Source organism: Bactrocera tryoni, chromosome 4, assembly GCF_016617805.1.
Source record: "Bactrocera tryoni isolate S06 chromosome 4, CSIRO_BtryS06_freeze2, whole genome shotgun sequence".
NCBI lineage: Eukaryota > Metazoa > Arthropoda > Insecta > Diptera > Tephritidae > Bactrocera > Bactrocera tryoni.
Genome location: NC_052502.1, coordinates 64489333 through 64502008, shown reverse-complemented (window position 1 = coordinate 64502008; position 12676 = coordinate 64489333). Strand labels below are relative to the sequence as shown.

General features: G+C 32.8%; 1 protein-coding gene across 1 annotated transcript in view; it reads left to right on the top strand.

Moving 5' to 3' along the window:
- Positions 1-12676, top strand: part of LOC120776196 (MAP kinase-activating death domain protein) — an 86094-nt gene that overhangs the window by 62745 nt on the left and 10673 nt on the right. Inside the window, 1 exon segment of the mRNA XM_040106822.1 lies at positions 7987-8059. Coding sequence (XP_039962756.1) covers positions 7987-8059 — 73 coding nt within the window.

Sequence of the window (12676 nt, the reverse complement as noted above, 5' to 3'; positions counted from 1 at the left end):
GTTAAATTTTTCATTTGGTAAAGCCTAAAACTTAGTGTCACCAAAACTAGACTACTCGTACATAAGTTGTTGAAGCCTAACTGTCTTCGAAACACGCTCACTCACTGACCACACGCTTGCTAAATATATGTACTTCACAACAATTTTCAAAAATTAGTAATGTACGCATTTTTAAGTTGTTGTTCTAATATAAATAGTTACTTAGTAAACATGTTAGCGCGGCGGCGGAACTACTAGTTCAGCGCTAAATCGTAATGGTTAAATTAGAAGCGTTAAGTTAAGCTGTGTATTTCGTAAAACTTTATTTGTTCCAAACACTTTCGTAATTCTTCGTGAAATGCGTAAACTCTAAACACCAAAATGCTGCAAATGCTAAAGAAATATATACAAAATAGACAAAAAGTTATGTTCTTATTAATATGAGTATTCATTTAAAATTAGAAAGTAGCTAAAAGTTTCGCAACTGCACTATTTTTTAAGTTTTCACTTCTAATTGTGTATTTTAAGCGCCATAGCAATTAAAAAAAAATATATACTATAAACAATTTTAATTTAATTTTTTATTTTCGCCAAATTTCTACCAAATTTTCTCGACATTATTACGAAAATACTTTACCAACATGGTTTAATTGTTAAGCATACTATAATGAAACACACACTTGGCGCACCCTGTAAATAAATGATATATATTCTAAAAGTCCTTATTCAAAACACTTTTTCCGCTGACTGCTCCATTCTACCAAAGTAAAACTATTTTCTAGTAGATTCGCCAAAATCAGTGATTTTAATACAAATTTTGAAATATCTACGAATTATGAAAAAATTAAAAATAACTTGGAAGGAAAAACACCTCCCTCCCCAAAAACAAAAACTGTATCCGCCACTCTGGTATATTAAGGCGTTAGCTGTAACCAGCGATATTGTTTGATGTTTTGACAGTTAATTATTTTATTTTATAAAAATAAAAATATTACATCATTAAATGAAGGTTTCGGCTTGACTTGACAGAAATTTTAAAGAAAATAATAATTTTTAAAGTAATAGCTGTTTGTGTTGATCCACTGCCAACCGCAAGTGCGTGTGATGACCATGACTAATCCTTGAAGATTTATTTAAAAACAATTAGACAATAAAAAGTAGTTTTGAAGCGTTTTTTTAGTTAACAGAAAGGTGGCCTCAGCAAAGGAAATTTATTTCCATATTTTCGGGAAAAGCCCAGCAGTTAATTGTTTATAAGGATCTGAAATAGAACCATGCTTCGAACAGGCACTAGTTCTTCATAAAGTTCATACAGTTTCTAAAAAACTGTATGCATTTCATTGAAATCTACGGAGTTACTTTCGAGCTGGAATGGTCACCAGCTCAAAAAAAAATGTTTGTATTTGCAGTTTTATACTTATGGTGCATTTCAGAGCGCCGAGAACCCCTCGCTCATTATAAAATAACTCGAAAAGCATTTATAAAAATTTACTGCAAATTATCAGAAAATAATAGAAATCTAAAGCGTTTTTTTTTTTTTTAAATTGAAAAGGTAATTTAATTACAATTACAATTTATATATATATCACTAGCGGTTAAGCCATCAAAAATCTAAAGCGTTATACTCTAAAAACACTTTAAATTCCTTACTGCTCAGCTGCTGCTATTTACATAACTTTTTATTATTGAAATCTCATTTCATAAAAATCAAAGTATATTAAAGGGTGCTCCAAAATTAATGCAAGATTAAAATTTGTCGTTATTTCAAGTAATCTTCACAGTTTACGAAATTAAAATACTGTTTCAATCATATTTAGTATGAAATTCGCGAACTGCGGCCGTCAAGCCGTCAAGCCTTCAATATTTTTGAAATATTTTTATTAAGCTCAAACTGTGAGCTGTTTTGTTTTTTTATGTTTTAATGTGGTCAACACTTTACTAAATTATGTTAATTTTGGTATAGCCTTTATTTTATGCTAAGTGCGCCGAAAAACGTTTCAATTCAAATCTATAAATCGCTAAAATAAAAGTGTTTTAAAAAAATTAAATACACTACAATTAAAATTACTATTAACTAGCTAAGCTGTTCTAAAGCTGTGCTCCACTATCTACTTTTTGATTAAAAAAAAACTTTAGACTATTATGAAATTTCTACTTCTGCCTCCTACGTTTTGTTTCAAATTGAAAATACCACTTGCCACATTAATGAGTTATTTTCACCGAGCTTGATTGCGATTTAGATCATGCTACTTTGCGGCTCAGACCACTGCATTTCTGTCGAATTATTTGTCAATTTATTGATAATAATTTTTTTTTCGTTTGACTAACTTCTTTGTTTACTATTTTGCTTTCCACTATTGCAATTATGGTTCGCAACACAACTAAGTTGGCTTGCAGTGGCGGTTCTAGACTTGACTCAGTACATAGATTAATGTACTAAAATATTTGAATTATAATCTTTAATTGTACTATCATCTATATGTACTATAATCTATTTATATTTTACTAAATTTCCTTTCGGTCGCTAGTGAATCAGTTAAAAAGCGTTATAAAATTGTGAAGCTTTCATTTCAGTTCGCGTTTAATTTCAGTGTCAAAATTATTTGTTCAGCAAGAATACGTTTCAAAGAATGATGTGCAAAACATATGCAACTGGTAATCACATATGTAACTGTTAAATACATCCGGCAGAAAAATAGCTTAATATGTTTTTGAATATGCTTTTAAGATGAACAAATTTCTTTTTTTTTGTATTTTTTTAAATTTATTACTTAAAACCAATCAAGGTAATTTATAGAAAACAGAACTAAAGGGATTCTGAAACGTTTTTTAACACGAAAAAAAGATTTTCTCACTAAGAAAGAATCATAACAACCGTCAGAAGACATGTTAACGCAGGGTTGCATTACAAGCACTGCTCGTTTGTTTCAGCATCCAGTGTAGTTTGTTCGATCCGCTGCTTGGCGTATTGAAGACTGCTAATATTTCTACAACATTTGTATGGATTAAAAGACTATTATTAAGTTCAAATATTGAGGGAAAAGAATATAATATAATTTAACATTTTAAGGGCATTGCTTCCATCGAAATGTAAGAAATGGTCTTTAATCGAAAGAAGTGATCGCTTTTAGAAGAGATCAGTTTCCATATTTACGACTAAAATTCTCACGGTTTGATAATAAGAACTTAAATTCGATTCATTAACAAGCTTCACAGTCAATAAGAGCTGCTTTGAAGGGGTAGTATTGAAACATTGCTGTTTTTGATAGATAATTTTGCATAATTGACACATACTGTTATTTTTCTTATATATAGGAACATTTTCCTCTCTATGGATGCATAATACTAACAAATAGTTAAATGAACTGATTCAATTGTAGGGATTTTACTTTCAGTCTAAATGTAATTTAGAAATAAATTGAAATAATTGTTGAATTTTGCGTTTCAACGCCCTCAAGGTCCACAACCCTAGATCCACATGATGTGCAGAATTAATTTCGAAAAAATTATCTAAATAGTAGTCATTTAAGATCGGCAATAACCGCGCCAATAAAGAAGAAGAATCATTAAAATTTAGAATATTTGTTGAATGAATAAAAGCTCTTGCCAAGCAACCACGATTGGTATCTTTAATACTTATCAGAGACTATTTCAACAGCAGCGAAACGATACGTGTAAATAAAAAGCAGTTCTGAAACAAATAGCACAATTACTAAGCGACCCAATGGCAGTTAAAATATGTTTGAACCACTACTGTAAATGAACTTAGTCAAGTTGCAAACTATAATAAGCTTGAAAATGTCATTAGAGTGAACAGCTGATTGGAAGTAAACACGGAGTATGACGGTTGAAAAGCAAATATTAAAATTTAATAATTGCAATTCAAATTCTCGAAATCGTGTTTAAATAGAAATTGTAGCAATAAACTTACTCTCCAAATAAAATGTAAAATGTGTGATGAAGCTACTGATAGAAATTAAACTGAAAGTATTATTATTTATAAAAATGTGCGCAATTGTGTTTCTATTATTTATAATTTCAATAGAATTGTTACACTAAAGACGTACACATTAATCCTCCTAATATACATACATTTAATTTATTGCAAATATGTGCTGTAAAATACATTAAAACATTACAAAACTAAAACAAAGTTAAAGTTGATTAGTAGTGCATAATTATTATTGGAGTATGAGTTTTTGCAAAGGAATTTCAAAAATATTAAAATTACCAAAACAAAACAAAAAAATAAAAAAAAAAAATGTATGTTATGATTTTTCAGTTGTATGCTTGTGTATTTAGTTTGTTTAGAAAGTTTTTAACCAAGTAGCTTGTAGTTGAAATTAAAAAGTTACATTATTTCAGACGTTCAAAAAGTTATTAGTAAAAGTACGTTTACGAAAATATAAAAAAATAGAAAATTTATTAAATCAATACATATATACATATTTTGCATTACTGAAAACGTACGCTCTATCACTCTAAAAATTATGCTAACTACTCTACTATTCTAAAGCTGTTTACTATTTTCACTTATATAAATAGCATATTTTGTTATTTTTTTTTCAAATTACCACCTAGTTTATTACAAAATAATTAAATTTTCAGATTCGCATTGTTGAATGTATAATTTGTACAAGTTATTATTGGCCAACACATTAGAAACAGACTTATTGTCGCATGCCGAGTTAATTAGTAACAAGTTAAGAAGTTATAAACAAAAAATGTATACATAAGCCGAAAAAATCGTAAACTAAATTAATAGTAATATTATTTTCTATAGCATTCTTTGAATTACTATCACGTTAATAACTATGGTATTACTCAAATTGTACCACTTGAGCTTCAACAATAGCATCCGCTTCCTAACTAACACAAACATTACGTTCACAACGTGATGGAATTAAATGTATACAAACATTAGGCGACAATTGAAAGTAGACAAAGTTGCAAATTGAAACTTATCCGGCAATTAAGCATACATTAAAATATTTGTTACTACGAGTTGGATATAATTTTTATGAAAAGTGTTTGATGTTGTGATATCGTTAAACATTTGTTATAAGTTAAACTTATTTGTAATATTTGTCGTACATGGCTAAATTCTAAGAGCTACAAAAACAGAACGAAAAAGATTACAAAAAAAAAGGAGTTTGATAATCGTTTATTGTTATTTATATTTAAAAATAATAATAATTTTCACGATATTGCAATAAAAAATTAAAAATATATATAAAACTAGAGGACCCGCCCACGTTTTACTGTGGCTGATACATAGGTAGTACTACTAATACCATCTATATGATTTCTATTAGTTAGATTATAAGTATTAGTTAAGGAATAATCGCATTTTTGATGAAGCAACAAAAATCAATCAAAAAGCATTTCGTGCGTTAAGAAAGAATTGGTTTTTGGGGTAAAAATACTATTGAATTTGGGCTGTGCATCAGTGAAATCAATCGAGTCCTATCGATTGTCAGCCTGGTGGACTGCATATTAAGAAACGGTTCCCAAGCGTGGAAAGACAAAACAATCGGCTGACAAGGTTATGGCATCAGTCTTGCAATGCTTCGAAAAGATTTTTGAATATCTCAAGTTTTAATAGACTTTTTTATCAACACTTCAGTTATGCCGCTATTTTTTTATGCCAGATCTTTTGCAATTTTAAATTGCCTGTCAAGATACCCCCTCCAATAGTTAGCAGGTATGAAAAAAATGTTATAGCTACCCATAGATGTATTGAATCACCCAATTTATTACTTAAGAACGAACAACTCTGTTATGAAAACTTGTCTACAGATGTCGCCTTTTACTTTGGCATCGTTTTGTTTATTGCACGTTTACGTCAATTTAAGGTTTGAATATTGGATACTGCGATGGTAGCGCAATCTATCGGTCAAACATTCCAAAATTAGCAATTCATTACAAATGAAAAATTAATGTAAAAAAACATTTTCCAGTGGACCAAATTGTGTATCTAAACCATTCTCGAATCTCTTTGAACACTCACAAAAAATTTCATTAAAATCGGTCCAGCCGTTTAGGAGCAGTTCAATTACAAACACATGGTCAGAAGATTAATATATATAAAGATAGCAAAGGAAAATTTTCATATCTCCATGAAAAAAATTTAAACAATTATACATATGTATATTGTATATAATATAGCAAAGGAAAATTTTCATATTTTGGTGAAAAAAAATCTTCGTATAACTTAATACGGTAGCTTCGATAAAAACAGCATGAAAGCCCAAGCAAACTTATTTTATCACTTTTAAAGTTAATACAAAGAAAACTTATTTATTTAAACAGTTTTATCGTTAATAAAATAATTAAACAAATACCGCGAAAACACTTTAAAGTATTATTTTATGAAAGTTTTTAAATTTGAGCTTCAAGTTTAAAAAATACCGCGAAATCACTAAATATATTCCTTATAAATGTTTTTAATTTAATTTAAATTTAAGCTACGAGTTTAAAAAGGAATTCTCGCTACAGTGCACCAAATTAATTATTACATATTAAAGCAGCTTTCAATTGTCGCTTAGTGTAAGCATACTACATATATCTGAAACAATTTACACACTCACTGCGTTGTAGACTCACCGTTCAATCACTTCCAACGCCCCCTAGTATGCTACGCTGGCTGCTTATTTTTGTCACCTTGAAGCAGTTGCAATACATAAAATAAATCACAACAACAACAACAACACAGATCACTACTATTATTATCATAAATGACTATAAGACTTAAGCTGTTTGTTGTTATATTTGAATTTAATTTTTGTTGTTAGCCTTAGTCGCCACCAAAGCATACAGTTATAGCTTACCCAATAGCTTAAGACAATTTCTTGGTATATTTTTGATTTTAGACCATCTCACAAGTGCTAATTAGAATTGAATTATACCTGTACTATGCTAAAAAAGGAAAACAATGAAATCCAACAGATAATCATATACAGTTTTTTTGGAACTTTAAACCCTAGCTTGCGTTTTGTTTATGTTCTATATAATTAAAGTGATAACACACATTTGGAGTATGAAATAATCATAGATTTTTTCTTATTTTTTTTTTATAAATTTTCTACGTTTTTAACGTTTTTAGATATTTTTTTCATTTTTCTAAATTATTATTTTTTTTAAATATTTTTGTTTTTAATTTTTGTTTGTTTACGTTTCTGTCAATTTTTTAATGTTTTTGCCAACTTTTTTTTCTTCCTATCAATTTGACTTTTTAAATATCACTACGCTAAAAAACATACATACTCGTACATATATATTAACAAAACGCTTTGCTCATGCACGGTATTAGTACAAGCGCGCCTACTTGCTTCGAAAATACCGCAAACTGCCGGCAAATGGCTACGTTAGTGCGTGATCGCCTACAAGTACATAATTTTGTGCCCTAAAATATTATTTTACAAAATTCTCGAGTTGTTAATATTGGCCTGTTGATCTGTTTTTTTTTTTTCATTTCTGTAAGCTTTCCTTTAGTTGCGCTTTTTATTTAGCTTTCGCTTTGCTTTTGATTTAGCTATCCGTCTATGCCATGGCTTTTTATGTATGTATATCTATGTACCGCATTTTAGTTTAATAGTCGTAGCGTCGCTACTTAAGTCTGTACTTAGCTTAAGCTTTTGTAAATGCATTAGCAGCGCGTTGAAACGCTTATAAGTGAATTGGTATGCAAAGCTTAGTTTTATTTTTGTAAAGCTTCTGTGCGCATAGCTCGCCAGCATAAAAGTAAATTTTTGTTTTGTTTTTATTTTAAGAAATACATTTTGTTTTTGTTTTTTGGTAGCAACAACTCTAATAAATAGCTAAAAACTGCATGTCCTGTTCTCAAACGAAAATAATCCACAAAATTACACACACACATAACAAATTGTTTCAACAGTAAATAATTAATAATGCAATAAAATGCTAATAAATTGATTTAGTATTATTATTTTGTGTATATTGAAAACAATTTAAAATGTTTTAAACATATTGTTACCGTTATTGCAGTTTTTCGTGCGGCTGGATCACATACGAAAGTGCTTCACGCAGATGGGCGGCATTTTCGTGCTGGAAGAGTACAGTGAGTATCTTTGCTTTAAAACAAATGATTTCAAACAAGCTAAGTTCGGGTGCAACCGAACATTTTATACTCTTGCAACTTGCAGGAATCAATGCCAGTGAAATGCCGGAGAAACGGAATCTAAGCAATTTTATATATGTGACCTGGTCTACGAAAGGGAGCTAACGTGCGAAATCTAGTTTTCTGGGAAAAGCTGTTAAAAATAATCGTCAGTTTCTCGTTATCTCATTAATTGTTCTCCTTTTTTTTGACACCTAAGCCCCCTTTCCGTAGACCAGGTCACATATATGTACATATACTCTACAGGGTCCGGTACTCGAACCAATTGAAAAAACCATAAATTCGGTTTGGAAAATTATTTTTATTTATTTTAAAGTATAAAGTACAAAATGTGTGGAAATAATCATAAATTCAGCACCAATTCACTTTTGCTCAATATGACCACACTTTGCCTTAACTATGGCCTTGAGACGGTTAAAAAACGAATCGCAAGCTGTCCTAATGTGACTTGCCGGTATTTTGGCCCACTCACGGACAATGGCTTTCTACAGCACCTCGAGACTGGTGTATTTTTTACTTCGGACCTTGCTCTCTAAAATGGCCCATAGAGAATAATCCATTGGATTCGCATCTGGTGAATTCGAGCGCCATTGTGTGGTCGTAATGAAGTTCGGCACGTTGTTTTTCAGTCATTCTTGGTTCACTCGCGCTTTGTGAGACGGTGCTGAGTCTTGTTGAAACGTCCATGGTTCGCGACCGAAATATTTGTTTGCCCACGGCTTCAAAGCAGCCTCCAGAATATTTTCCCGATAATATGTCGCATTTACTTTGACGATCAAAACAATTGGAGAGCGCCCATCTGCGGTGACAGCGGCCCAAACCATTATTTGTGGCGGGTGCTGCCTCCTGTTGGCCAACCGATGCCTTAGATTCTCGTATGAACGGTCGGTCAAGTAAACCCTATCGTTTTGAGAGTTTACGAAAACACAATGTTCGGAATTTGACCGCTTTCGGCCAAGCGAAGCAACTGCTACGCTCTCTCAAGTCTTACTTGTTGCTGCTTCGGTGTGAGATCATGGTCCTTTTGGAACTTGTAAGGCTTGACCTTGAGCTCATTTCTTAATATGCGTCGGATGCTGCGGTCGGATATTTTCAGTTCTTTAGCCATTTGATTGGCACTTTGTCGTGGATTTCGCTCAAGTCGCTTCTTCATTTTCCGAACCTTCTCACGTGACATTGCACTCTTTTGATGACCACCTCCATGGCTTTTTGCAATGCTACCAATATCATTGTAACGAGTGATGGTGTGATAAACAGAAACTTTATTCACATTAACGTATTTGAGCTCACGAGCAATTGTTGGCTGTGATTTTCCAGCTAAATATAAAGCAATCACACTATTACGTTTGAACTCTATCGCTGGTCACTTTTTTTTGCGTTCACTTTTGGCAAAACGCTTTTGTACACTTGTGAACAATACTCCGAACTGTCATTTAGCAAATTTATAAACAGCTGATTCCAGTGCGACAGCTGAGCGAACGGTCTGAAGTTGGTTACACTTCGAGTGCCGGACCTGTATATAACTCATCCACTGACCGATAAATTCGGCATAAGGTTTGTCAGAAAAACGAAAGTCATTATACGTGATATATGGGAGTTGAGGTAGTATTGACCCGATTTAATCTATTAACTATTATCATACCACATACTAAAAAATGTTCTCTGGATTTCATTAAGGTGTCTCACATGAAAATCGTCATGAAAATCGTAATAGTTATATGGGAGATAGGTCAAGTTTTCGCCACATTGTATCTATTTTAGGCACAAAGATATACTGTTATGAGTAAAAATTCAAAATTTTCGTTGAGATAAATCAAATATTGGCCGATATATCCAGCGTTAAATCCCCTGTTCGAAAATATTTATATTGCATATATAGGTGCACAGGGAAGTATTGTACCGATTCAACCCATGTGTACTGGAAAGTGAAAGAATCAAGCGGAGTTTAAAACTGTGCTATGTGCGAAGAAGCGTGTTCCGATTTTTCCCATTTTCAGACTGTGAAAAGGTGATATTAGAAATGTTATGCACGACTTGAGTTTAATCGAAATCGGTATTTCGGGTCCCGAGATATGTATGTGATTTCATCAAAAAGTGGGCGGTGCCACGCCCCTCGTCTAATTTTCACACTGGCTGCCCTTAAACCTTCTCATACCATCCCGGAGATAAAATTTAATGTCTCTGTCGTGATTAGCTATTGATTTATTGAGCTTTTAGTAGTTTTTAAGAGTACTGTTATATGGGGAATAAGCGGGGTCATCTTTCGTTTGTTGTAGCTTTAGTAATTTCGTAATATTATTTGTACTAAGAAACCCGCATACCAAGTTTCATCAAGATATCTCAATTTTTTACTCAAGTTACAGCTTGCATAGACGGACAGACAGACAGTCACCTGGATATCAACTTTTTTCGTCATCCTGATCATTTATATATATGTACATATATGTATCCCTACATCTATGTATATGGAGTCGTTTTAGGTGATACATACAACCGTTAGGTGAACACAACTATTATACTCTGTAGCAGCTGGTTGCAAGAGTATAAAGATCAAACTTTTTGTCTAAAGAATTAGCAATAAATTGTTAACAAAAGTTGCGGATCGGTTAGCAACAGCGCGCCAGTCGTTTCTTCTTTTCGCTATTTGGCGTCAATTCAAGATATCAAGTGCTGGAATGTTATCTCTCATCCGGACAACATGACCTAGCCAGCTGCTTCCCGGTCCTGATGGAGCTTTTGGTGTTGCTTAACGTCATCTTACACAGTCGTTTTAGCTTTGCGGGAAACTAAGTTCAGACATAGAGACATAGGGGCAGTTCCTTTTCGTGCTGTCGAAAGCGGCTTTAAAATCGACAAAGAGTTGCTGTGTGTTGATTTTCCTTTCACTGGTATTTTCCACGGTTTGGCGCATTCTGGTCGATGGTAGATTTTCCAGCTCTAAAGTAACACTGGCAAGGTTCAACCACTTCGTTGACAGTGGGCTTCAGTAATTCACACACTACACTAAATAAGACCTTATAAGCGATTTTAAGGAGACTTATCCCATGGTTATTGTCGCAGATTGTGTTGTTCCCCCTTTTGAGGATGGTCATCCGACCATATCTTGCAAATAAGCTGATGCATGCACCTTGTCAGCTCTTCGTCGCCGTACTTGAATAGCTCGGCCGGTAAACCATCGGCCCTTGTCGCTTTGTTGTTCTTCAGACGGGTAATTGTCATAGAATTTGACGTAACTTAAGCGGAGATTGCGACAGTTCTGCCCCGTTACATTTAATGAAGATTGTTTTGTCAGAAAAATACATTTAATACATAAAGCATTTCCGTACAAGTTTTAATGCATAATGTTTTCTTCATTTAATTTTCATTATTTTTATAAAATGTGATATAAAGGTCGTTAATTCCATATGTGGCCTGGTCTATGGAAAGGGGGCTTAGGTGTCAAAAAATCAATTTTCACTTTTTAGTTGATTCGGATGGAAGATGAGATGCTTTTTCACGTGATAGAATCCAAAAAGTATATTCCATATTTCTTCCGCCCAACAAGCTTTGCGTATACACTTTCTAGCTTTTCGTTACTCATAATTCCAGCTTCGATGTGACTTAGTATCACTAAATCAAGTTCATTTTTCGACATCTCTAAACAATTGTTCCGCGTACTCTCGATCATTTCCCGTGGTATCAGTGTATGACATTTATTATTACAACAATCTTTTGACAGAAATTTTGTTACCAGCTCCTTCTCCTGTACTTCAACAACAGACAGGTCAATCTTAACAAAAGTTTGTTCGGTATCATCTTCTGCCTGAGATACACATACTTCGTCTTCATCATAATCGCTTTCTTCATTGTTTTCATCATCCTTTTCATGGAAATATTGCCCGTATACGGCACTGAACTCCTCATCAACACTCATGTTTAATTTCATGCGAAATGCGAAGACGATAATCGACAGAAACACTTACACAAATGTGATAACAGAACATCCGGAAAGAGAGACGAATGAAAACAAGACAACGGCAGCTGCGCGGTATTAGAGTAAACGTCACTTCTTCAGTGTTACTTTTTTAAATGTTCCACACTAGCAACTTACACGATGAACTATAATAATATTCCGACCAAAAACAACACTTACTGGACGTCCTTGAAGTCTCTGGAAAGGAGAACAATTAATGAGATAACGAGAAACTGACGAAACGAGTTGTTTATTTTTAACAGCTGTTTCCCAGGAAACTAGTTTTCGCACGTTAGCTCCCTTTTCGTAGACCATGTCACATATTGGTCACAAAATACTTTTATATTTGAAAGTCATTCATAGACTAACTGAGTCAGTTTTACATACGTCCGTCAACTTTTTCAAGCCGGCTTTAAAAAAGCTTGTGTAATTGCGCCTAGCACGCAGGACGTAGCTTCAAGCTATAATGAAATGCAGCGCTTTAAACACTTTTCCACGCCATAAATATTATTGTATTTTGTTTGGATTCAATTTAGTTGAAAAAATATATACATACTATATATTTCAAATATGCTGTTATCGCTTAAAGACTAAAATGGAAATTT